The sequence below is a fragment of the Zootoca vivipara genome, chromosome 13, assembly GCF_965207765.1.
Source record: "Zootoca vivipara chromosome 13, rZooViv2.hap1.1, whole genome shotgun sequence".
Lineage (NCBI taxonomy): Eukaryota > Metazoa > Chordata > Lepidosauria > Squamata > Lacertidae > Zootoca > Zootoca vivipara.
The window spans coordinates 40,686,768-40,714,187 of record NC_142596.1 but is presented as its reverse complement, the minus strand read 5'-3'; the positions used below and the strand labels follow the sequence as shown (position 1 = coordinate 40,714,187).

The following is a 27,420-nucleotide window of genomic DNA, read 5'->3' as shown; positions in this document are numbered from 1 at the left end:
GTGTTATGCGGTCCCGGCGACAATGGATTCTCATTGCTTGAAATAAGGTTGAAACTATGTAGAGGCTATCAGTAGGGCTGGGTGTTATCTGGTTTTCAACATTGTGATATATTACCAGCTAAACATTGTGATATGCAGTGGTATCTCGGTTTTTTAATGTAATCCATTCCGGAAGACTGTTCGACTTCCGAAATGTTTGAAAACTAAGGTGCAAAGGGTGGCCTGCAAATTTAATGGATAAAATTGGGGGGGACGGGGACTCAGTGGAAGCTATTCAACTTCTGAGGCATGCTCAAAAACAGAAGCATTTACTTCCAGGTTTTCAGCGTTCAAAAACCAAAATGTTTGACTTCCGAGACATTCGAAAAACGAGGTACCACTTGTACTGATATATCACAGTGTTTGAAATAAGGATGGAGCTATGTAGAGGCATTGGCTGGCTCCACAATTCTTCCCACATTGTGATTTTTGCATAACACACATGCACACATCATGATTCACGATAAATTGCCAGGTCAAAATTTTTGAAGCTGATATCACAATACGGACTTCAAAACCTCTGGGGAAAGATGTAACTCTTAAAAGCATTTAAAACTGGTTTAAGTATATGGTGGATCTGAAATGACATAATTTTTTCTGGAAAGGCTTGTCCGGTGAGGTGAAGGTAATGGCCCTACTAAGAATCTTGTGCATTCTTAATTGTGCAGATTGAGAATATGTCTTACTGAGATCTAGAGATTAGATTGCTCTTCCCCTTGTTTCTTGTGGTGTTTCTATCTCCTGGTCCAGCTGATGTCTCTCCTCCCCTTCCTATGCTGCTTTGCTGAAGTCTTCGGAGAGAACCTGAACGCTAAAATTGGCTCACCGCTCTGTAAATCCACTTAAGCAAAACCTATGGGATGTGCATCATTTATTCTGATCCTGGGATTTAGATTTCCACATCGCAGGTTGTGGGCCAGCCTTGACACAAGGGAAGCCCAGGGGAGACCCAGTACTTCATAGATGGGAGAAATCAGTGCAGACACACTCAATCTGAGAAGGACCTTCATAGTGCTGCACATGAAAGGGAATTATTTAGAGCTTGAAATATTGTGATATAAAGAAAGATATATCCTGTAGCTGGTGCATGAGAGAAGTAGAATAATTACTGTTCCACGCTCCAGATCTACATTTCAAAAGAAATGTTTGAATTGCTGATACAAAAGCATGTGTTTGGGGATGTGTGTGTGTGTCACATAGTTCATCTTCTCCTCTTCACTCCCACGACCAGTCTCAGGTTCTGGACCTTATTTACAAGGCTGGCTTACCTTGTTTTGGTGCTTCGTTTCTGATGCTTGGTGTCCGTAGGACTGACAGATGAACTAGCAGAATATTAGACTAGAGCAGGGTTTCCCAAATTGGGGCCTCCAGCTGTTTTTGGACTACAATTCCCATCATCCCTGACCACTGGTCCTGCTAGCTAGGGATGACATTTGCCTGGAGAGGAACCTGACTTTCAGTTGAGCTGTTGGGTGATCGTCTTTTCATGGCAGTTCGTTAAGATGTTTGATTCCGGCGGAGTCCTTGAAAAGATGTTAGAAGAATGAACTCCCATCAAGATCTTGCAATCATATGAATGATGTTGCAATTTGGGGATGTGCTAGCATGGGACGCACATGACACATTGCTGGCTGATAGCAAAAGCAGAACTGGAGTAGGACAGAATTGGTTTTGTGAGCCTTGCTGCTGCTGCTGCTGCTACTTCGCTTCCCAATAGTGAGTGGCTGCTGTGTTTTGCACATGAAGATTCATCTGCAGAAGGTTTATGAAAGGTTCCTACAGTGGTTGCATCTAAATTTGCAGAGCAGCTCTTAAAATAATAATTTAAAAAACCACTCTTGGTTAGGAACAAAAGGGGAACTGGTGGTTTCCCTCCAAAATCGCAGTTACAATTTGGGTTAAAGTGGGTGAGGCTTTAGTCCAGTTACACTTCCTCATTTTCTAAGGCGGTTGGACGGACCTCTTTTCTCTCTGAAAGGAACTGAGCTTCCTTGTGGAATTTCTCCTCCAGCTCATGGAAGCCTCAAGGCACTGTATTTTGATATGTCGCCTTGGTGCACAGAATCATAGAGTTGAAAGGGACCACAAGGGTTCTCTAGTCCAACCCCTGCAATGCACGAAACTTTTTGCCTTCAGATTGAGAGTCTCATGCCCTGCCAACTGAGCTGGCATAAAGGTGGGGAGCTAATTCAGCCCCTTTCTGGGCAACCTCACAGGAGCTCTGTGGAAGTCGTGGGCAGGGCCTGTGGCCAACACAGAAAGAGCAGTAAATGTGAATATCACCTTTATACAGCAGGCAATGTTTCTTCACACTCACAAGGTCCTTTCTATCCTCCATCCTTACAAGCAAGGAGTTCATCAGAGTTCAGGGACACATTCTAGCCAGGCAAACACACGTGAGGAGCGTGCAAAGCAGGGCTGGTGAGGGATGTGGCTTGGGTGGTTGCAGGCCTGAGGGTCCCAATCCCTGTTTTAGATGGAAGAGGTTCAGCAGAATTGTTCCACTTTCTCCCCTCTATTCCACACAGCCTTCCAATTTATTTATTTATCATTTTTATTTATTTTTAAATTGATTATGATACATAAATTTTATCTATGTACATATATATAAGTAGATAATTATGAACCTAAAATGTTATTCATATAATATGGTGATGTTATCTGGATGAATCTCTCTTTACAAAAGTCAATTCATTAGAAAGTCCACACAATGCTGAAAGGTTCACTATTTGCTTAAGATTTAAACAACTTCTCCCACTACCAACAAGAAAAATAATGTTAGAAAATGGCAACCTTTGGTAGCTGATGGTTTTACAGAATTTATCCAGAGCTGCAGCTGTCAGAAGTGAGTTAGGCTTCCCCAAGGAAGCGTAGACAGCTATCATGGGAAGTTTGGGGACTTTTAACTATGGAAAGGCAGCATAAAAATAAAATTATATAGAAGTTCAAACTTCTCTCTGAGCTCTGTTTTGATTTAGAAGTCTGAATGTGAGTTCTCAGAGGTCATTCAGAGGGAAGTAATAGTACCACTCTATTCTGCCTTAGTCAGACCACACTTGGAATACTGTGTCCAATTCTGGGCAGCACAATCTAAGAAGGATGTTGACAAGCTGGAACGTGTGCAGAGGAGGGCGACCAAGATGATCAAGGGCCTTGAAACTAAGCCTTATGAGGAGCATTTGAAGGAACTGGGTATGTTTAGCCTAGAAAAGAGGAGACTAAGAGGAGATATGATAACCATCTTCAAATACCTTAAGGGCTGTCACATGGAGGAGGGAGCATGCTTGTTTTCTCCTGCTCTGGAGGGTAGGACTCGAACCAATGGCTTCAAGTTGTAAGAAAGGAGATTCTGACTAAACATTTGGAAAAACTTTCTGATAGTAAGAGTTGTTCAGCAGTGGAACAGACTCCCATGAGAGGTGGTGGAGCTCATGGCAGTTGATTCCCTTCTATATTCATTTCTCTTCTGCTGTAGTGTCTGGGCTACATTAGAGAGGAGAAAAGTAAAGTAGAACCCCATGCTAGAAAGTGAAGGATGAAGGGGTAATCATAGAATTGTAGAATTGGAAGAGACCCCAAGGGCCCATCTAGTCCAGGGGTGTCCTGGACCTTGGAGGTTTTTAAGCAGAGGTTGGATGACCATCTGTCATGGATGCTTTAACTGAGATTCCTGCATTGCAGGGGAATGGACTAGAATCAGTGGTGTCCAAACCTTTTTCAAAGAGGGCCAGATTTGATGAAGTGAAGGGCCAGCCAAAGGACTGACCAAAGCTTTTTTTTTAGGATTGAAGTTGTAAAGGTTTTTGTTTAGGATTTTACCCCAGGAAATTAATCTGGCCCCTTTGGCGGCTTACTTCCTGGGGTAAAATCCTAAAAAAAAAAAAAACCTCTACAACTTTAATCCGGGCCAGATTAAGCCCCCAAAACAAACTTTGGACATCCCTGGACTAGATGGGCCCTTGGGGTCCCTTCCAACTCTGGAGGCCACCAAGTTGGACGAAGGCTGCTTTAGAATATAAGACACAATCCCTTCCCCAAGTATTTTACAATCTAAAATATGGCACAGACAGCCAAGGAATGGAGACATAGGATGCTGCCTTATACCAAATCAGACCATTGGTCTGTCCAGCTCAATATTGTCTAAACTGACTGGCCGTGGCTCTCCAAGGTTTCAGGCAGGAACCACTACCTGCAGATGTCGGGGATTGAACCTCGGAGCTTCTATGTGCAAGGCAAATGCTCTCTTATTAAGCTAGAGCTCTTAGAGAAATGGCAACAGATAGGGGAAGAGCATGTAAGGCTTTCATTTATGTATGCTTTCACTTGGCTACTGCAGTATCCAGAGGACTCTGTAGTTGTGCCAAAGGTGTGTCAGGAAATGTGGGCACTGAATAAGGATTTGAAGGAAATGAGAGGTGTGACAAGAGGGAGGCAAGAGGTGGAAAACAGAGTTTGGCAAGAAGGTTGGCTGGTCCTGGTGATACGGAAGCTGTCACAGACAGGCTGCAGCTCAGTGGATATTATGCATGCAAATACCCCTGGTTCAACCCGCAGCATCTTTAAGTAGGCCTGGGAACCCTTTTCTGAAACCCTGGAGAGCTGCCAGTCAATGTAGGCAGGCTCTGAGCTCAGTGAAACAATGGCCTGACTCGGTACCAAACAGCTTCCTGTGTAATGCTGCTCATCGCTGATGTTAGGCTTGTAACTAGCTTGTTCTTGTTGTTTAGTCGTTTAGTCGTGTCCGACTCTTCGTGACCCCATGGACCATAGCACGCCAGGCACTCCTGTCTTCCACTGCCTCCCGCAGTTTGGTCAAACTCATGTTCGTAGCTTCGAGAACACTGTCCAACCATCTCGTCCTCTGTCGTCCCCTTCTCCTAGTGCCCTCCATCTTTCCCAACATCAGGGTCCTTTCCAGGGAGTCTTCTCTTCTCATGAGGTGGTCAAAGTATTGGAGCCTCAGCTTCAGGATCTGTCCTTCCAGTGAGCACTCAGGGCTGATTTCCTTCAGAATGGATAGGTTTGATCTTCTTGCAGTCCATGGGACTCTCAAGAGTCTCCTCCAGCACCATAATTCAAAAGCATCAATTCTTCGGCGATCAGCCTTCTTTATGGTCCAGCTTGTAACTAGCTAGTCACCTATAATAAAGTGTGTGCTGCAGGGTTGTTTTTGTCTTGGTCTGTTTAAAAGTGCGTCTTTATTTTCCTCTAAGCACCCAGCCCAGAAAATGCACCTCTCTCTCCAAAAATACCACCCTCTAAAAATATTTTTGGAAATGTCGACTTCTTTCCCCGCCACCCCTCCAGTCGGCAGCTATTTATGGACAAATGTTGTCAGGGCTACCATGCAACCCAATTACAGAACAATTTGCAACACAACTGAACCCAAAATAGTAAGGGAGAGTTCACTGTTGTCTGTTGCAACAGATGTTCCAATTGCTTGGCACCTGGGTATGATGCAGCGTGTTTGTAGGGCAGCCTAGGTGGGGAAGAGAACATCACTTTGTCCTTCCTTGGCATACAAAAGAGGTCTGCTCAAATCTATGAGGAAACTGGGTTTGTCTGTGGAGCCTTCTGCTTTCCAGAACTGAAACGGCAATGGGCTGCAGTCTCTGGCCAAGCAGACATGGAGGCTTTCATGCATAACTTGACGGGAGTGAAAAGTGAGCTGCCAAATGTTTTTTGCCATGTTGGCCTTGTAAAGCAGAGCTCTCTCTCGCCATGTTGGGCCGTCAGTACTGTAAGGAAGAGCTCGCTCGCTGATGAAAAGCAGACGTTCACCATGCAAGTGTGATTGGTGGATTGCCAAATGGAGGTGACTTGAATGCACTAAAAAAGTACTGTATTATAAAAAAGATAAAGGTAAAGGACCCCTGACAGTTAAGTCCAGTCGCAGACGGCTCTGGGGTTGTGGCGCTCATCTCGCTTTACAGGCCAAGGGAGTCAGCATTTGTCCGCAGACAGTTTTTCCAGGTCATGTGGCCAGCATGACTGAGTCGCTTCTGGCAAAACCAGAGCAGCGCACGGAAACACTGTTTACCTTCCTGCAGCAGTGGTACCTACTTATCTACTTGCACTTTGACGTGATTTCGAACTGCTAGGTTGGCAGGAGCTGGGACCGAGCAACAGGAGCTCACCCTGTCGTGGGGATTCAAACCACCGACCTTCTGATTGGCAAGCCCAAGAGGCTCAGTGGTTTAGACCACAGCACCACCCGTGTACCCACCTCCCCCAAGTATTATAGCCAGTGCTATTTTTTGAGAAAAAGAGGTGCTGGAGCTCACCATGAATGCCTCCCTTGTTCTCCTATAATGGCAATGGCACACACAGGTGCCAGAACTGAATTCCGGCTGGGGGAAAACCCTGAATATAGGAACTGCATCTTATATATTGATATACCATTCTTCCATCACGAGATTCTGTGGCAATTAACAATATAAGGAAACAACATAATAGATGCCCTTAAATCCAGGTTTCCTAAACAGTGCTCCACGATGTGTCTGTGAGGAACACACATACTAGTGCCCCAAACTCTGGGAACTTTTAGGGAAAGTTGCATTTCTAAGGCTTGATGGCTCATAATGTCAGCTTTTTTTAGAAGGATACCATGGCTTAAAAGAAAACTGGAGAGTGAATGCCACAGATTGGGTGCCTCATTGAAAAGAGGCTCCCTTCTCTTACTGTAACTTACCCCACCTCTGGTGTTGGGGCACCCAGAGGAAAGTATTGGCTAAGGTACCCCGCAGCCAACCTAAAAACCCTTTAGAGATTCCTAGGCATACAACTGAGACCTTCTCCTGCCTCTGGGAACTTGAAATGTTCACAGGTAGAAGTGAAAGTGTCCGTATCAATAACAGGCTTCTCAGGACCCTCTCCAATCTCTTAAACAAGACATAAAACTGATTAAATACATTGCAGTGTACTTCTGCCCTGAGTCAACTTGCATTCTCGTTCATGGATTTGAGATTGTTGGAGACACATCTTCTGAATGCACCCGGGTCCCATCTCTGCACGGGGACTAGTTCACCATTGCTTATGTAAAATCCTTGTTTATATACTCTGAATCAGGGGAGGGAAACCGCAGCTCTACAGATATTGCTGGACTGCAGCTCCCATCCGTCCCAGCCAGCGGTCAACAATGATGACAGTGGCAGTCCAGAAACACCTGCAGAGCTACAGATGTCCTCCCCCCTTCCCTAAATGCATCAAATGTTAATTGGTATTCTACCAACAATTGCTAATGGCATCTTCGCCAAAATGCTTTATGCAACTTGGTGGCTGAGTACTTGGAAGCAGCTAACCTTCATATATGCCCTGGTATGAATTAACCCATCGGCAATGAGCAATGACCACATAAATGAAGCTGCCACCTTTGAATTTTGCTTTGTGGTGGTGACTTGAGCCTCGTATGTGCTGCAGCCATTGAAATTTCCTTCTTTCAAGATTTCTAAACCATGTCCCTGTTTTTCACAGTGTTCCATGGAGAGATCCTGATGCGAGGGTGGAGAGTCGGATTCCTTGCTGCAATGCCGTCCTGCTCCTCTGAGGATAGCATGTAAGTCCTCTGTTATGGTTGCTCTCTCGTAGAACGGACAAGTGTGCTTCTCAGACAGTCTGGACCACTCGACCATTAGCAAAAGACAGCCCCTCTTTTGGCCAGCCAATATTATAGCTGATGTCTTTGGGGGGCTGTTTGTGTCCGGAGGGTGGTGTGAGCCGGCAGTGAGGTGCAGGGTCCTTTAAACCTCTCCATTGAGGGGCGCACAGCCACACACACCCTCAATGAACAGGTGGTGTTCACTGCCGGCTAGCGGGAGCTGATGGCAAGATGCTTATTTACTCGAGTCTAATGTGCCATCTAGGGACGCGGGTGGCGCTGTGGGTTAAACCACAGAGCCTAGGGCTTGCTGATCAGAAGGTCGGCGGTTCGAATCCCCGCAATGGGGTGAGCTCCCGTTGCTCGGTCCCAGCTCCTGCCAACCTAGCAGTTCGAAAGCACGCCAAAGTGCCCCTACAGCGGGAAGGTAAACGGCGTTTCCGTGTGCTGCTCTGGTTTGCCAGAAGCGGCTCAGTCATGCTGGCCACATGACCTGGAAGCTGTACGCCGGCTCCCTCGGCCAATAACGCAAGATGAGTGCCGCAACCCCAGAGTCGGTCACGACTGGACCTAATGGTCAGGGGCCCCTTTACCTTTTTAATGTACCATCTAATGCGCACCCAACTTTTTGCAGCATAATTTGGCAAAAAAAGAGATGCTCATTAGACTCGAGTGAATATGGTATATTGGAAACTGCCTTTCAACTTTCCGATTCTATTATCTGCGGTTGTGTAATTCTGTCCCGGCTGGCTTATTTACCTCCATAAATAACACAGGCCAAATGCCTGCTGGATGGAAAATGTGTATCACTCTCCTGATTTATAAGAAAAGGGACAGGAATTATCCACAAAACTATTGGACAATCTAGCCCAGAATTCTCTGTTCTGCCTGGCAGTAGCTCTCCAGGGTCCTGGCCAGTGATCTTTCCCAGCACCTGCTGCTGAGATCCTTTAACTGGTGTAACCAGGATCAAGCCTTTTTGCAAAGGGACGTATTCTACCACTAAGCTGTGGTCCCTACTGCTTTTCATAGATACAATCTTTTGTCTCTTATAATCTTCTTTTCAGTTGTGAATTTTAAGAAAGACGCAAAGGGGGGGGGCAGCACATCAACCAAACTCTCCTTGGTTCTCTGTCTAGCTTCCTGCAACTAGGAGAGCAACAGACAGGGGGAAAGAGCTGTGGCTCCAACTTGTGCAGAGTCCCACCCCTGGTGGGACAAATGTAAGCTTACTAATGTTTGGTTCCTTCAACCAGGGGAACTGGAGTCTTGATTAAAACTGCTGCTGCTGATGATGATGATTTTAAGAGGATTGATTGACCTCTTAAGGAGGAGGTGCTATAATCAGACTTAAGCAGAAAGCCAACTGTGTGTCAGAAATGGAAGCACCTTTTGAAACCTCAACAGTGATGGAATCATGCCCCTTACATTCTCCTGGTATTTGGGTTCACTGCAGGATCACTTCAGAATTGCAGCTAAAGGCAGGTTTAAAGCCATCCAAACTGGCCATCTCTATCTCTTGTGAGAGCTTATTCCATAGTTTAGCTTTGCGCCCTGTGAAGAAGTACTTCCTTTTGCCTTTCCTGAATTCAGCTTTATTGGATGTCCTCGAGTTTCAGTGTTATGAGAGAGTAAGGGGAGGAAAAGCCAATGTAATGAATCTTACTGTCTTTGTGCAGTTGCCTGTGGCCACAAGCAATAAACACTTTGAAATGAGCTTTATGCAAATCTGCACAGAGCTTCTGTTTAGTTTGTGGGTTTAATGACACACAATGCTAAAGGATTAAAATAAGTTTCATCCTCCTCAAGCCCTCATCTCTCTCCCCATCCCCCAAATGTGTCTGACTTTGTGCGTTTTCCCTTCACCAACTTTTTCTAGGTCTGTATGCACATTGGGTTTTTGAATGAGTGTGATGGGTGCCATCCCCTCTGGTCACACGCCCCCTCTGCTAATCACCACCATCCTACATATAGAGAGAGAAAGCCCTCAAACTTAGCTTTTTCAAGGGATCTGGGTAGAAATGCGATCCCGTAAAATTAATCTGAGCCTTGAACATCTGAGCCTTGACTCCCTCGGGAGGTTGTGGACTCTTTCCTTCATTGGTGCTTTTAAAGCAGAGGTTGGATGGTCATCTTGTCATGGATGCTTTAGCTGAGATTCCTGCCTTGCAGGGGGTTGGACTAGATAAGGCATAGGCAACCTTGGCTCTCCAGATGTTTTGGAACTACAACTCCCATGATCCCTGACCACTGGCCCTGTTAGCTAGGGATCATGGGAGTTGTAGTTCCAAAACATCTGGAGAGCCAAGGTTGCCTATGCCTGGACTAGATGACCCTTGGGTCCCTTCCAACTCTATGATTCTATGTCAATGATGGTTTTTTTAATGTGTTGTTTGGCAGTTTTCCTCTGTGTAAATGAGTTCTGGTCTAACCGAGTAAAACAGTACGTTAGACTTAAAGCTAAGAACCTAGGGTTTATGCCTCGCCCAAAGTGTGGACAGTCTTAATGAAATTCAATGGGCAATTCCTGTTTCCGGTTGAACTTTGGTAATCTGGCTGGCAGGCACCCTTGGGCTGGCCCTATAGAGAGCTGGAGGGTGAAGAATATCCTGTAACCTGTTTTGCAGTAGCCTTTGCTGCTCAAACAGCAAACTTCATGTGAGTGTCAGAAGCAAATGTGCTCTCTCCCTCCCTCTCTCTCTCTCTGAACTCATTTTATGGCCTTGGGCAAGTCTCTCTTAGCCTCTTGTTCCTCCCTACTGAAAATCTATTCCAACAAATTGTGGTTCTCTACTCTGCCTATAAAAATTAAAAGTGCAATATGCTTGTCCTACTTTGAATAGGCAGGTTGAAATAAATGGGCATGACTAATGAAGGTTCATTAATTTCAGTGGGTCTACTCTTAACAGAATTGGATATAGCCCTAGGTTCTTTTTAGTTCTGTCCGCGAGGGACAGCAAATCTTTCATGAGCATAAGTGTAGGAATGTTTTTTTGTGAGTAATATTTAATTGTAATCAGTGTCTGCTTCCTTCTTGCATTTGGTCAGGTTAGTAGGGTCAGTAGTCTTCAACCTTTTCTGACCCAGTACCCACTTTTAATCCAAACATGCATATAGGAACTCATTTCCTAACCTTTTGTCATATATTTGCATGTTGGTAGTACTCCTGTAATAACCCACCTTGGATCAGGCTGTGACCCACTAGTGAGCTCTGACCCACCAGTGGAAGACCAATGGGCTAGACAATTACCCTTTTCCCACTTGCCCCATGCACCCTGTGATGAGAGAGGTTGTCTGAATTTGAATTTGCATTTGCAAGCAAGACAAGAGTTTAGGCTCCCATCACGTTAAGTCATTCAGGTGCTGTCCTGCAGACCTGCTAGGAAGCCAATGAGGGGGAGCCCTGGGCATTAGGGAGCAGACTTTGAAAGCCCATCCTCCTTCAGCCAATAAATATTTCCCAGCTTGCCTCTAGTGGGGTTTGGTTGCAGATTTGACGCTGTTGGATTCAGGGCTCGATAGAGACAATGAATGGCTAGCTAGGTACAGCAACTTAAGAGGAGAAGAAGAAGAAGAAGAAGAAGAAGAAGAAGAAGAAGAAGAAGAAGAAGAAGAAGAAGAAGAAGAAGAAGAAGAAGAAGAAGAAGAAGTAGTAATTGGCCCTCTTGAAACATACTGATGCATCCTGCTCATCTTCATTTGCCAATTCATCGCCAGCTGGGGGTGGGTCACATCCACTCGGATTTCATCTTTCCAACTCTCTTGCCTGGCTCTTGTTTGCATTCATGCTCTACATAGTAATGGGACACACCTAATTCTTGCATTGCTGGGACCTTCTGGCATCATTTCTCTCTCCTTCTAGTGTGTGTGTCTGTCTGTGCATATACACACACAATTCTGCCAGCTAAGGATAACGTGTCATGCATCTAAATTAGGCTCTTCATAACCATCCCACCTCCCACTGGCCTCCTCATCCCATCCTATTGTGGGAAGAGCCACTGCTTTGTTCTAATGGTGCTTCTGTGTGTGTATGGCTTTTTTAAAAGCCAGAACAGAGATGTCTTGTTCTACTCCCTTTCTGCTGCTGCTGTGGGATTTGTGTGTGTTGTTTTGATTCTGCCTTTCTATTAGAAAAGAGATTCCAGGCAGTGAGCAGAAGAAGTCTGAAGCAAATGCACTACTGACATTTTCAAACCACAAAACAATAGCAACCATTATCGATTCACCAACAGTCCCAGTTTCCTGATCTTTAAAAGCCCTCTTATGGAGGCAGGTCTTCAACGTGTGGTGTGGAAGGGTTACGCCATGATGGGGCCAGGTGGGCCTCCCTAGGAGGAATGGCATTCTGCAAGAAGGGTGCCACAGCCGAGAAGGCCCCGTCTCTCATACCACCTGTTGAATTTCAGAAGATGGAGGGACATGGAGCAGGGCCTCGGATGCTGATCTGATCATGCATCACAGAGGTGCGTAAGGGAGGCGGTGGCTCTGGTATCTTCGTCCTAGGCCTCCTCAGATTTTTGCTCATGTGCTGCAACAGCAGGCAGCTATATGCAAGGATGTTTCATCCTCTGGGACTGCACCTTGGGCCAGGTTGGCGAATTTGAGGGCCTCTTCTCAACAGGTGCTCAGGGCTGGGTTGGAAAGGAGGTAGCATAAATTTAGAAGAGACTTGAGATAAAAAAGAAACAGCCACCACCATCGAGATACTGAGATACACTGCTGCTGAATAATAGTGCTGGTCCCCGTCACCAATTGTCATATGTTACTTTCATAGAACAGCTAACATAGTAGCTAAGGCTGAGCTATGGATCAAAAGGTCCCTGGTTCAAATCTTGCCCTGAGGCAAATTGCACTTTGTTCTTCTCTGCCCACCATTGGCATGTGACCTCAGGAAGGATACAGACCCTGGGCTGAAAAAATGTTATAAGGATAAAAACTCGATTGCTCTGAACACCTGAAAGTTCCAATACAGAGCTTTCCAAACTTTACATGTTTGTGACACGTGTTTTGGACATGCATCATTTCACGTGACACAGTAAATCAGTTTTACTAGCAAACCAGAGGCTAAACTAACCCCTTTCCAGCCCCGGGAAGAGTGCAGGGAGCGTTCACACGACACACCAACACATTGCAGCCAACACACTACCATGCCGCGACACACAGTTTGGAAAGCTCTGTTCTAATACAAAGTGTTGAGTGTGTGTCTGTGTGTATCTATATCCAGAGAGGGGAATCTTGAAAGCATCAAGCAGCATCAAACTTCAGACAAGTTTTCTCCAGATCTCTGAAGAATGCAGTTAATCAGTAAAATGATATGTTTATTATGGTGACTAACAATGTTAAATGTTTTAAAGGAAGATGGAAGAGGAAACATCTTCAAATGCTCCTGAAATACCTTTTTGAAGGGTGGGACATCATTCGCTCCAACTTTGGACTGTGTGATTACTGACCGGGTTACCACAAACACACATCCGCTGTGCATAGGGAATCCTTTTATACTTTCCCTCCAAATAGGCTGAAGGCATTGTTTGGAAATGAAAGCTTTTCTAAGAGCAGCAAAAGTTCGATCTTGCAAGTACTGTTGAAAGTATTGATCTCTCTTTAATGAACTGAACCCAGCGGGGAAATGCTTGGAATTGGCTGGCAAGTACATTTCCCTGAGAATCCTACCTCAAAAGTTCTTTTTCGAATGAAAAATTATCGGTACAGACTTGGGAGGTCTGAGCACCCTCAAAGTCAGATTATGACAATGTTAACCAGCATTGGGCCCACCCACCCTTGGCAAGTTGTTCGGTGAAACATCGCTTCCAAATAACTTTCCTCAAAACCCACCCATCTTTCCCCATAAAGTATGGATGATTTATAAATGCTTGCCTTTAAAAACCGTACTCATCAGAGGTCTGCTTTAAACCAGAAAGTATTTCCAGCCCTTTTTATGACAAAAACTTGCATCGTAAGCATATCTTCCCCTGGAAAGGCAGATACCTTTTGCAGCATTCTCTTGTTACATAAATTTGGCGTATTCATGGAGTGTGCCGGGGAGGTTGCCCTGGCAGAGCTGAAAGTTTTGTAAAGATGGTGTAGAGGAGCTGGCAGCCTCCAAGATAAAACCAGGTTTGAGCACTCACTCCAGTTGGAAGAGAGCAGCGATGTGCATTATCTGGCCCACTGGCACAGCATCCCTTATGAGGCGGGCTGCTGTGCTTCCAAGAGCCGTTAAAGACAACTCTGCACAGAACGCAGTTTAGTCTAGCTTTGAGCCATGATTAGAACCATCTGCCATCTCATCCAGCCTCAATACTCCATGTCCTTTTTAATGATAACTTAGCAGTTTTTATGGGATTGGATCAGGGTGGGCAACATGCCTCTGATTTATCCCACAGAAGGCAAGTCGTTCTGTCGCCATCATAGCCTTTTTATATTGCTGGAATATCACTTCTTATACTTCCCCCACCCCACCCCCATTTCCCCAGGCACATTGCTCCAGCATGGGGGTTTTTTGGGGGGTGGGGGACGCGGGCCTTTAGATTTCCACTGTAAAATCCAAACTTTGGAGAGTGGTGGAAGAGAAAGTGCAGCAAATGGAGCCAAGAATCCAAACTTGGCAGTAGCTTGATGCAAACTGTGGGTATCGTAAAGCTCCTTGGATGCTTAGCTATTAAAATGCATTTATGGTTTTTAAATAGCTTCCTGAAAAAGATTCTGGGTCAGAGTCATCTGTCTCGGCAAATTCAGCGCATGAATCGACCTCTTTGTAACCCTGTGTTACAGTAAGAATTTTAGGAATTTCCTTTGATTACCTCTTGCCAGTCGGCCACTGGGAGAAGCCACAGCTGCTTTCTAGGTGCAGAGGTGAGGGAATGTGGCGTCACACAGTTTAAATGGTGCTTCCAAATGTAGAGACCTGTGGGGCGGTGGGGGATCATTTAGGTACGCCCACAATAAATGTGGAGACTGTGCTGAATCCACGCATGTGTTTTTTTCCTGGCAGATTTGAAGCATATTGGGCTGGCACAAGGGGAGTTTCTGTAAGCAGTTTTTATTGCGCGGGCATGATGTTTCTCATGCTACCTGTCCTGCCTCCTCGAGAGGCAAGCAGAATCACATAGAATTTGCGAACCAACAACCTTGGTCACAGCTTCGCAGAAGCATGCTGTTTAAAAGGGCTTCGATAAAGCAACAATGCCAGTCTTAATGGGGGCGCAGCAGGATCCTAGACGAGCCCTCTCAGGGCTGCGGGGGGGACGTTTAGCATCACCTTGGGAAGAAGCCCATAGGTCAGTGGGCCCATGTTCAATCCCTGGCATCTCTAATTAAAAGCAGCGGTTGGCATTTAATTATTTAATTAAATCATTTAATTATTTAATTTAAGCCATTTCTATACCTCTGAATCATTAGCATTTCTTAGCACTGTGCCTAGCCATAAACCATGCAGGTTCAGCAAGGAGGACGTGCCTACCTGATCTCAGTTGGGAGGGAGTTCCACTGGCTTGGGATCACATGCAGTGAATGCATGGCTTCTGGTAAATCATGAGATGCGCCTCTGAGCCATGGCTGATCACCAGTGAAGACTCCCTTCATATATTTTGGTGGTCAGGTGGCAGTATAAGGAATCAGGCAGTCCTTGCGATATCCTGGACCTAATCCGCTTCGTAAGGGCCTTTTGCAATGATATGTTCGGCAGTGGAATTTGCTACCAAGGAGTGTGGTGGAGTCTCCTTCTTTGGAGGTCTTTAAGCAGAGGCTTGACAGGCATATGTCAAGAATCCTTTGATGGTGTTTCCTGTTTGGCAGGGGGTTGGCCTGGATAGCCCTTGTAGTCTCTTCCAACTCTATGATTCTATGATATTATTTCTCTAAGATCTTGTACCTGGTGCCCTCCAGATGATGTGCCATCAGCCAGTTGCCCCAAACACCTGGAGAATATATTTGTTTTCATTGATTCAGTCAACGGCAGAAATTGGCTACTTGTGACAACTCTGATTTCTAGACTTCTTTGCATATACGATCTGATTGCAACCCTATAGTGGCCTTATAAAAATAGGTTGGGGGGGGGGAGGAAAGGGTCTTAGACTAAAAATCACCAGATGAGTTCATGGCAGAGGAAAGATCTGCCTACTTCCCCATCCATAGCTCAGTGACCTAGCCACTAGGCTACACTAGGTTGCCTTCAATTTGCAGGCTGCACTAGAATCCTTGCCTTGAGAGCTTCAGCAGGGATCACATGCAAAGTACTGCCCCAGAAACAGCCACTTCCTGTGGTGTCGGGGCAGGCCTGGCCAAACACATTTTGCACTTCTGCAAGGCTGCATTGCATAACTGGGGGTGGGGTGCACAAGAATCCTTCAGAGACTGCAATCTGGGACTGTGTATGAGATAAGAGTCAAGCCAGAGTATCCAAAGCGGGAACAAAGGATGAGGTCATATATTGGATGGGACTGTTCAGCCCAGTTCTGTCTTCTCCAGTGCTCCTCAACATCCTTCTCCAGGTATTTTGGGCAACTGACTATATATTCAACTGACTATAAGTGCGTCTTTGATTAATTGGGCAACACACCTTGTTTAAAGTTAGTTGCTTTCAATTTAAGTATTTCTATAAACTACAGGTGGTAGCAGCATCTTAGGGGATTTCCTCCATTCTCTTGCTTGGAAGGTGGCACCAACTGTGATGCATACATGCAAAGGTAAAGGACCCCTGGATGGTTAAGTCCAGTCAAAGGCAACTATGGGGTTGCGGTGCTTATCTCACTTTCAGGCCGAGGGAGCCAGCATTTGTCCACAGAAAGCTTTCCGGGTCATGTGGCCAGCATGACTAAACCGCTTCTGGCACAACAGGACACTATGGCGAAAACCAGAGCGCACAGAAACGCCGTTTACCTTCCCGCCACTGTGGTATCTATTTATCTACTTGGACTGGCGTGCTTTCGAACTGCTAGGTTGGCAGGAGCTGAGACAGAGCAACAGGAGCTCACCTTTGTTGGTTGGATTCAAACTGCCAACCTTACGAATGGCAAGCCTAAAAGGCTCAGTGGTTTAGATCTTGCAGTAGTCATTGTATCACCACCCTGTTCATTGTTTTATTGTTATTTCTAAACCATAGGAGCCAACTCCTAGGGACTGAGGGATCTTTGGCCCCCTCAATAAAATATTTGAGGAGGCTGCCCCCCTCCAAGTTGATGGGCATTGCCATTCAACTGGTGTCTGTGCACTGCGTCATGTGATCAGTTATGCAGGGTGGGGCTTACACACACACACCAATTTTTTATTCACGTTGGCACCCCTGTTCTAAACAATTTTTCCACCCACTTCCCCCTAGGTTGTGCCACCGTCAATGATGGCATGCTGAGACCCACCAAGCAGCAGCGGCGTGGGCGTGCGATAGCAAGGGGGCCGCTCTAACCGCTGGGCGTGGGACACCATGGGCCAGTGCGTCACCAAGTGCAAGAATCCTTCTTCCACTCTTGGCAGCAAAAATGGCGACCGAGAATCGAGCGGCAAGGCTCACGGCAAGCGGAGCACGATTCACAAGGAGGAGCACTGCACCGTCGGTGGGAAATCCTCCGGGGACATCCTGGTCAATGGGACAAAGAAAATGGACGCCTCTGTAGAGTCTAGTCAGCCTCCTTCTTCTTCCGGGGATGCGAAGAAGGAGCCAGTTTCTGGCACGGAGGAATCATCCCTCCACAGGACTGAGGAATTATTTAGGAGATACAAGGACGAGCGAGAAGATGCCATATTGGAGGAAGGCATGGAGCATTTTTGCAACGACCTCTGTGTCGACCCAACCGAATTCAAAGTCCTCGTCCTGGCATGGAAATTCCAGGCAGCTACCATGTGCAAATTCACAAGGTGAGTTCCTGCAGCTGTGACCTGTTCGAATACTATTTATTTCCTGACATACATAAATATTGGTGGATTGCTAACTTGCTGATTGATTGTGAATCTACATAAACTGTATATAAGAGAAAACGATTCTAACAGAAACCATACGCCCCATGTCTTTTAGGTGATGCACACTGTGTCGTTTTTCGAAGAGGCACCCCCTCTTTTATACATTAGAGGGTGCCTCTTAGGGTAATGGTTTCAGGTTATATAAATAGTTGGATTACAAAAAAAAATGTTTTTGAAAATTTAAACCTGCTGTTGTAAAAATCATGATTCTCAGATTCTTCTCTTTTTGGAAAAAAAGTATGTGCAAATGAGTTGTTTTTCTCAACTTTTTGAAGACTTTTGCAACTGGTCCCTCCAAGTGGAGTCCCACTCTGACCTGTTAGGTTTTTGCTATTATTATTATTATTATTATTATTATTATTATTATTATTATTATTATGGCAGCTTCCAACAGAATATAAAAGTACACAACAAAGCATCAGACATTAAAAGCTTCCCAATACAGGGCCTGCCTTCAGATGCCTACAGAAAGTTGTCTGTTTATCTCTGACATCTGGCAGGAGGCTCTCTGCCAGGTTCCCTATAACTTCCTGCAATGAGGGAACCGCCAGAAGGCCCTTGGAGCTGGACCTTGGTGCCCAGGCTGCACAATGGGGGCAGAGACGCTCCTTCAGGTATACAGGGCAGAAGTATTGTGCTGGGGGGGGGTGCAGTTTACCTATTTACCCACCCCACGAGGACTGTCACCACCCAGGTAAGCCTGTGAACTGAGCTACAGATCTTTGGTGCTTCAGGCACCTTTCAGTGCATGAACATAAGTGCCAAGATTAGTTAACAGCAGGAGAGGTTGTTTGCCTTCTATCTCTGTGTGTGGGCTTCCTGGAGTCTTCTGGCTGCCCGCTTTGGGAAGCAGAATGCTTAACTGAGTGGACCTTTGGGGACAACCTTATGTATGTGTTTTTAAGAGAGAGAGAGTGTGTGTGTGTTTTAGTATGGAATTGTTTTCATTGTTGATGTTTTAGCTGCAAATCACTTAATATATTTTAAAGGCAGTGATTTCATGAAAGGAATCAAATAAATAAATAAGATGGACTGATCCACTGGGCTTCAGATTGTGTTGGGGAGGGAATCATGTCTTTGCATGTTCGCATACGGAGTAAAACTGTGTGTGAATGGAAATAAGCGCAACAGGCAGGACTGAGGGGGTTTAAATTCCTTCAGGGGCAACATGATGCTCAGTGACGCATATGTTTTCACAGAATGTTTGAACTGGAATATCTTTCCAGTACCATTGTCCGATTCCCCCTTTCCCAGCACAAATTAATTGGGATCAAAGGGAGGAATGCAAATCTCTTCTGATCGTTTTGCCAGCAGAAGCAGTTCTACTTGCCACTTGATTCCCCCCCCCAACTCCTCCCTCTGGGTTCTGGTTTGGGGGTTCTCACCCCTGATCCAAGGAAGTTGCATGTAGCAGCTGTGACTACTAGCCCTGAAGTTTTTGCATGTGGTGCTGAAGAAAAGGAGGTGGTCTAACTGGCTTCTTTCCCCCTTGACTAGGACGGAGTTCTTTGAGGGCTGCAAAGCAATAAACGCGGACAGCATCGATGGGATATGTGCCCGGTTCCCCAGCCTCTTAAATGAAGCCAAACAAGAAGATAAGTTCAAGGATCTCTACCGTTTTACCTTTCAGTTTGGCCTGGACTCCGAGGAGGGACAGAGATCGCTGCATCGGGAAATAGCCATTGCCCTTTGGAAACTAGTCTTCACTCAAAACAAGCCCCCGATATTGGACCAGTGGTTACACTTCTTGAACGAGAACCCCTCAGGAATTAAGGGAATCTCCCGGGACACGTGGAACATGTTCCTAAATTTTACTCAGGTCATTGGGCCGGACCTCAGCAATTACAGTGAAGATGAGGCTTGGCCCAGTCTCTTTGATACCTTTGTGGAATGGGAAATGGAAAGGCGGAAGAAGGAGGAGAACACCAAATGCGTTGCAGCTTCACAGACAGCAAGCCTGTGTATAGACCAACATACTTAGTGCCATTTAACACAGCGAAAACAGCCGTAACCTGTTAACCTTTCATTACCCATAAGCTCCGGACTCCTCTGGAATTTACAGACGCTCCAGATTTTTCTACTTTACACCTTTCTCTGCCTTGTATTTTTGAAAGGGCTCTAAAATCCTGTATCCATATTTTAGGCACTTTCTTTTGAATTTTGGGTTACTCTCGTTTCTTCTTTCCCCCTGCCCCCTGGAATGTTTGAGACCCCTGGCTGCAAGTTTAAATGGTTTCTTTCTCTCTTTTTCAAACATAAAACGTTGCAGATTGATGTTGGTTGCACAACTTTAAAAAAAACAAAAACTTTTTGTGAGGTTAAATTAACATCGCTAAATTATACAGTGCCAGATTGAAGTTCTGCAAATATACATACATATATATGTGTGTGTGTATATATTTCAGAGCAGGTCTATACTGTGTGTAGTGCTGTTTACATTGTTGAATTTTTTTTAAAAGGTTGTGATAATTTTAAGATTCATACCATGATGAATTAACAGTGTTAACTGTTAACTACAAATGCATTTAATTCCCAGGTAAATAAGATTCTGAAAGCCAATGAAAGCAGCATCTTTTCCTTTTTTTTGTAGCATGGCTAGCTTCATTTAATTTGGCTCCTGGTTTTTATGGGCAAGGAAAAAAGCTTACTTTTGTCTGAAAGAATATTCTGTACCTGCCAGTCAGCTGAGAATTCAGTAATAACCTTTTTTGAACCCTTGGTCCCAGGCAAGAGGGAGCAGTACATGGTTTGGTAGAGAGGGCTGTTGTTTTTTTACTTCTTGCCGTCTACTCTCTTCCCCCCCCCCCTACGAAAAAGAAAAGTCTGCCATAATTTGGGGCAGCTTTGCTCATAAGCTCTGATCACACCAACAGGGTGCCAAGCATGGACTGTGAAGGGGTGAAAACAAACCAGGAGTGGGGAACCTTTGGCCCTCTAGATATTGTTTAACTACAACTCTAGCACAGCCAGGGATGATGGGAACTGTATTTTAGCAATATCTGGAGCAGTAAAGGTTCCCCATGCCCAAACTAGGCAGCCTTGCAGGGATGATGCTAATGCAAGCCCTTTTCCAATAGCACTAAGTGATGGGATTCTCCTCTCACATGGGCTACTTGTGTGTACAATGGGCATTGCCACTTTCCGACTGCAAACTGGCCATCCCTCGCTGTGCGTTAAGGGCATAAGAGCTTTACTACCTCGGTTATAAGGTTGTAGTCATTCCTCTGCCCGCCCACTCCCCAAATCCACAAGGGATTGTATTTTCATGGCCGTGCAAAAGCGCTTTTGCTTGACTGAAAAGCCAAAGTGGTGGTGGTTCTTCTTCTTCTTCTTTCAGGAGCATGAGCCTAGAGAGAAGTGCCGAATGTTTACCCTCCAAGGAAATAATTTAAAAAGACACACACGCACACAACTTGAATAAAAAAAGACTGCTTTAATTTTATATATTTGACTCTTGGATAAAAGTGTCGACCCTGTTTGGCTGGTAACTATCTGTATAAGAGGGTGTGTTTTAAAACAGCAGCAACTACAAACAAGCCCTTGGTTTTGAAATCAGAGTAGTGACCATTTCTTCTCTGCTCAAAGAAATGAGCTCCAGCTGAATACGATTTTCCACTCTTCTCCTGGGGTCCTTCCTGTGTCTTTTTTAGCAGCAGCCTGGCCAGGTAGTTCGGCAGATGTTCCTTTGGCTCGCATAGACATTCAGAGGTAGCAAAAGCTTGGATTTCTGTTTCATCTGCTGCTGTTGGAAAGCCCAGAATTAACCAGAGTGAAGGGAACCCTGTTTTGGAACAATATTTAGCAGTGACACGGTAGGCCTATTATTTTGGGGTGGATTTGTTTCTTTTAAATTTCACCTGTTTGGGGGATGATTTGCTCGCTTTCAACTGTTGTAACCAAAAAAAGGGAGTTTCCTTAACATTGGCCGGATTATGTTGTTAACTGGATTTTTGAAAAACAATGTTAACCTTTTAAAAAAACTTGGGAAAAGGAATAGTTGCCGAGGCTTTCACCTGCAGTGAGCCTCTCCTCCATATGGCTGTCTTTTTTATATGAACATATAAATTTTCCAGTCACTCAGTCAAGGCTCGCAAAAGTAGGTTTTACTTTCCCTCCCTCCCCCCCTTCTAACATAGTTAACACAGCCTTTCCCCAACTTTGTATCCTCCAGATCTTGTAGGACTACAAATCCCATGTGGGAGTTGTGTTCCAGCATGCAGAGGATACCAGGTTGACGAAGGCTGGCTTAACGAGTAACAGACTCACTCGAGCTTTGTTTTTAAAAGGAATCCATCAACGGATACATCCCGTTGCGTGTAGCTTGTGATGAATGGGAAAGCCGATTGTGTGGTAGGTTGGGCAGGGGGATTGAAGACCCCCCTCTTTGCAATTGCCCTGTAACCATGCAATGTGCTGAAGCAGGCTAGCTCATTTCCTCCACCGCTACAGCTCTTCATGCAAGAGAAATCACTTCAAAGTCATACACACCTTTCTCTCTCTAGTATCCCTCCCCTTTCCCCTTTCCTAATGAAGTTTGCATGGACGCACTTGGATTATCCCAATTGGTAGTTCCATCAAGACAAATTCTTATAGATCTGAAATTGCCAACAATCCTGAGCTGGATAAGAAAAAATAAATAAAAATACTTGAAATTCACACCCTCTCTTGCCTGTCAGGAGCAGGAATTGACATCCATTTGTTTGTTGATGAATATTGACTGCATTAAAACACCTTTTTAAAATTGTGCAAACGCTACCAGGAGTGCTGTTTTTACGGGAAAGCAGGTTTTAGTGGCTGCCAACTCCTCAGACCCCCCCCCCCCCGCTCTTTAGTCCAGACAGGAAGTCATCCTTCAGGGTTAAGGCTGCATGTGTGTTCCGTTCAATATCCTCTTTTTTATTTATTTATTTATTTTATTATTTATTACAAAGGAAAATGTGTGCCTAAAATGGGGGGGGGGTTGCCTTTTCTCTTGGTGTGTTAATTCATTCCCGAGGGCCCTGAACCCTCTTGCTTGACCTTGCAAAGTATTTAGCCACCTGCTTGAAGGCTTGGCCCACAGAGGCTTTCAGAAGAAGCCTTGGTTATTAAACACATAATGAATGGCAGTAACTGTGCATTTGAGAGTCTCTTGTCTGCAGCGGTTCTGGGAATACCTATTTTAGTCAGCAGCCTGTTCTAAAGAGGTTTGGAACATCCCTCGCTCTTGTCGGGCAACAAGCCCTGCTTCCACATCATGTGCCACAAGTGTTAAGAGGTGAGAGAATTTCTCCTTGCCCACCTGCACTACCCACCCCCCTCCACTGTTTCTTCCTAGAGGCACCATTGCATGATCTAATTTACCTTCCACCAACACTTTAAGCTTTCTCAGCCTCCTGAGAGAACATGCCAGCGAGAAAAAGAACCCCGTGTAGCGAGGCTCCCAGAAATAAATATATATATTTGCCCAGATTGCTTCAAAATTTCATCCCTGTAACAGAATTGCTTGCTTGTGTGAGAGCAGGGATCAGATGAACCAATGGTCTGAGAGGATGGAAGATAGGCTAGCCCAAGCATCTGCAGGTCCACAGGTTCCTTGTCCTTGGCTTTGTCTAATGAGTGCTTGCAAATTAAGCTGCCCTATCGAGTGCATCTCCCACTCTACGATTCCCAGAAGAAATAGTAGCTCCATGAAATATAGTGTGTTCTCATTGCCCTTTTTCCTGCCAGTATATGAGCAAGGCCACCAGGGCTGGGCGACCATCTGGTTTTCAACATTGTGATATATCGCCTGCTAAACTTTGCAATATACTGATATATAATGATGTCTGAAATAAGGAGGGAGCTTTGTAGAGGCATCGGCTGGCTTCACGGTTTTTTCCACATTGTGATTTTTGCATAGCGCACACATACACACCACGATTTGTGATATATTGCAACGTCAAAATTATGAAATTGATATAACAATGTGGACTTCAAACCCATTTTGGATCATATATCGCCCAGCCCCAACATACAGGTGAAACTCGGAAAATTAGAATATTGTCGAAAAGTGCATTTATTTCAGTAATGCAACTTATTTTTTATTTTAATTTTAATTTTTACAAATGCTTTCTTTTGGAGATTCCACAGTAATAAAACAAATAGTTACAATAATACAAAAATAAACATCGCTATTACATTTCATTAATTGCATTCCATGTATAATTGAGCTGCCTAATGACAAATAATTACAATTACAACAAATAAAGGCTTGACTTATCCTGCTTTGCATGTCATGCATCTATCTCATATATTGCTTTCACCTATTAAGTTGCATTACTGAAACAAATGCACTTTTTGACGATATTCTGATTTTTCGAGTTTCACCTGTATATTGCCAGGTCAAAAATTAATTAAACCGATATCACAATATGGACTGGTTTGGGGCAATATATCGATATAACACCCAGCCCTAAAAAGCCACCCTCCACAGAGTGGGACTAATGATGTGCTGGGATTCTTTGGTGCAACCTCACTGTGAACTGACACAGAATCTCTGAAGAAACATTGCCCATAAAACACATTGTTCCTGAACTCTGGCCATACTGTTTCCTGCTTGGCAGGGACTGGATGGCCCTTGTGGTCTCTTCCAACTCTATGATTCTATGATAAAGGTGGAGGGTGGCAATATTAGCAGATATTCTGCAGTTGCCCAGAGGAGATGCCTCCCAAGTTTAAGTGTCTTAATTTCTCTTCCTGCTCCCCAGCCTGCAAAAGTGTCAAATGTAGCTTATGGGGTGGGGGCACTTTAATCCACCAAGAAGCAGCTCCTTTACACTTTTGCCAGTGGGACAGGGGCCAGGAACTGCATTGATGGACTCCAGCTTCCATCAGCCCCAGGGAGCACAGCTGGTTGTCAGGGATAGTGGCATCTGCAGACATCTGGAGAACCACAGGTCCCATCCCCCCCCCCCGCTGCTCTGAAGGGGTGGAGCTGAGAGGGTGGAGTGGAAAGCTTGATTGATTGCTGAAACGTGAATCTCTCGTGGAACAGGCCCGAATGTAAAATACCTGTTCTCATTTTTACACCATCTTTTAAACATGTAAACTTGGGGTTGTGAATGGGCATGATGTTGACAAGGACTTTAAAATGTGGCTGACGTAAAAAATAGGCATTGATTTGGCCCCTGCAGTGAAATCTTCCACAAACTTGGAGCGAAATGGCTGCAGAGACTCATTTAGCACAGTCGTGGTAATTATCGGCTGGAAAATGAGTTGATGGCTGTAGTTTCTGTGGCATCCTGCTGCCTTTTTCCATAAATGTGATTTTTAAATCTCTTTCCCTCCCCCCCCCCCATCCTGGTAATTAAATATTTACACTTCCTACAGATGGCACGGCAATGTGGCTTACAAAGGCCTCCCTAGATAAGAGGAGCAGAACTTGGGCAGCAGTGAGGCATCCTTGGAAACCCAAAAAGTTACACCCATGCTGCACCAACAAAGCCTGGCCAGAGGCGCCGTTTTAATTGGCAAGCATCCTTGCAGCATGGCTTTGGGATGCCTGACACATGATTCATCTCAAGCAGGTTCCCAGGCAAGCCCCGTTAGTAATTCAAAGGGTTGCGCTGCACAGGTGCTGCCACCTGCATGGCCAAATTCCTGCTGTTATCATAAGGGGTGTGTAGATCCATGTTCCAGTCGCACCTGCACAGTAGTAGATAGTCACAGAGGTTCGGTGGCAGAATATGTGCTTTGCAGGCTCCAATCTCAGCTTCAATCTCTGGCATCTCCTGGTAAGGCTCAGAAAAACGCCCGTCTAAAGCTGTTGGAGAGCTGCTGCCAGTCAGTGCTGGCAATACTGAGTTAGATGGAACTGGTACGAGGCAGCTGCATATGTTTCTACAAATACTCATACATGATCATTCCCAATAGGAGCCCAATCTGTGTGGAGGTGGCTTAGGATCAGAGTTATTTATGGGCATTTAATAGGTAAGCAATTACCGTAGACTGAGTGTTGGCCATGGTCCATATGTGAGGGGTCATTTCTAATGGGCTTCTCTTTGTTGGGATGTACGGCTTGAACAGATACTTCCATAGTCAGAGGTTTGGACTAGATACAAGCAACAGGGAGTAGGTCTTTTGTGTTTGCAGAATGGCAGTCCCTTGGTTTATAGGCTCCTATCCAAATCCCCATTTGAGAGATGAGTGAATTTACCCAGTTGCTTCTGTATTGTCCTGTGGGTTCGCTTTGCCCTGTATTCTGCTCCTCCTGAATTTCAGTTCAATGTACCTTTCCATTTCTTGAGTTGGAGTACAGTCTGCACATTACTCTGCTTCCAATACTCTTCATTTTCACCTTGGGTAGTGGTGGTGGGGTCTTCTGCCACTGTGCCATTGGCAAGCCATTGGGCTGCAAGAGGATTGATTTATTAAGATATTTGTATACTGCTGTTCAGGTAGACATTAAAAAGCTGAATGCGCACAATCAGACCAGGCTTGCTTCTGGCAATGTGCTCTCAACAGCCCTGTATGCTTTGGAAACGTCAGAGGGAGGGAGAGTGCTATATCCAAAATTTGGAAATTAAAAAACACTTCTTTGAATGGAAACAGAGTCACACAATGGGGCTGATTAGCATATAATTGCAAAATGCACAGTTAAGGTTTGTATTTTGTGGTATGGAAATAACTGGCACATGATGGCCAGCAGCTTTGAGGGCTAGACGTGCTCATGGAGAAGTTTTTCAGTGGTTTACTACAACCATCTGGTTGACCATTGAGAGAACCATTGGCCTGATCCAACAGGCTCATCTTAATGTTTCTTGTATTCTTACTAGTATTGATGGCTATAAACTCTCGATCTTAGGCAGGATGATACAGTTGCTGGGAAGCAGGGCTTGTGTGTGTGTGTGTGTGTGTGTGTGTGTGTGTGTGTGTGTGTACCTACATATACACACACTTTCATATGTAACAGAGAGAAGCAATATCAGCTCACGTGAACAATAACAATAATCCACTCATCTTAATTTAAACATATAAGTAGTCCGTATGTCGAAACAGATAACCAAACAAAGGGGTGGCTCAGATAGGCCTCTGGTCTGTACTAGCAGTGTTATGCTGTGAAAAAGGCACCAGCTTCTTACAAACACCTCCCCAACCCCCCTCTTGATTATTATGTCTATATAGCAACTAGGTGGTCTTCCCTGAAAAGCGAAAAGGCTTTTCATAAGAGTCTGTCAGCCCTGTCTGCTCTCAGAAAACAACGCTGATTCATTCCCCCAGTTCTGCAACATGCAAAAAGCTCATCTAAAACAAAACAAAGGAAAAGATGGAAAATAAGCAATCTCCCTGCATTCATTCCAAATTAGGCTGTGGTCTCCATTTGTCAACTCAAGCCTGCTTCCCTCTGCTCCATTTCTTTACAGGATTAATGTTGGACAATCGAAACAATTTTTCCGGTGGAGGCGGGGGGGGGGGGCAGAGAGAGAGAAATTTGACTATGATTGTGAGAAGTGGTAGAGTGCCAACTCTTGGCACATGTGCCGTCTCTCCCTTGCTCTTTTGGCTGCCGGTCTTGCAGGTCTTGCACGCCATCCGTCTGCCTTCTGAACCAAGTGGCCTGCCGAGATGCTAATTGGCCGTGAGTGTGCTTGAGCAACCCGCTTTCCAAATTCAGAGCAGTTGCTGCCTTTGTTCCTTTTCCTTTTCCCCATTTGTTGTGCAATTCCTTTCGACCTGTTGCCTCCCTGTCTTTTAAAACCTCAGGCTTTAAAATACATAAATAGGTTGGGGTGTGTGTGTGTGTGTGTTTTTGGGGTAGGAATGTGTTTAGCTATACGAGGCACAAATAGATGCGTCCAGCAAGCCAGCCCCAT

General features: G+C 45.1%; 1 protein-coding gene across 4 annotated transcripts in view; it reads left to right on the top strand.

The window, feature by feature from the left end:
- The window catches only part of DCUN1D3 (defective in cullin neddylation 1 domain containing 3), a 42,345-nt gene extending 20,008 nt beyond the window's left edge, over positions 1-22,337 (top strand). For 3 of the 4 annotated variants that reach the window (XM_035131538.3, XM_035131539.3, XM_035131541.3), the window contains exons 3-5: positions 7,513-7,594; positions 16,953-17,485; positions 19,085-22,337. In XM_035131538.3, coding sequence (XP_034987429.1) covers positions 17,055-17,485; positions 19,085-19,568 — 915 coding nt within the window. In that variant the 5' untranslated portion in view covers positions 7,513-7,594; positions 16,953-17,054 and the 3' untranslated portion in view covers positions 19,569-22,337. The remainder of the gene's footprint in view (positions 1-7,512; positions 7,595-16,952; positions 17,486-19,084) is intronic. The other variant, XM_088656933.1, reaches the window with a different exon arrangement.
- Positions 22,338-27,420: the final 5,083 nt, after the last annotated feature.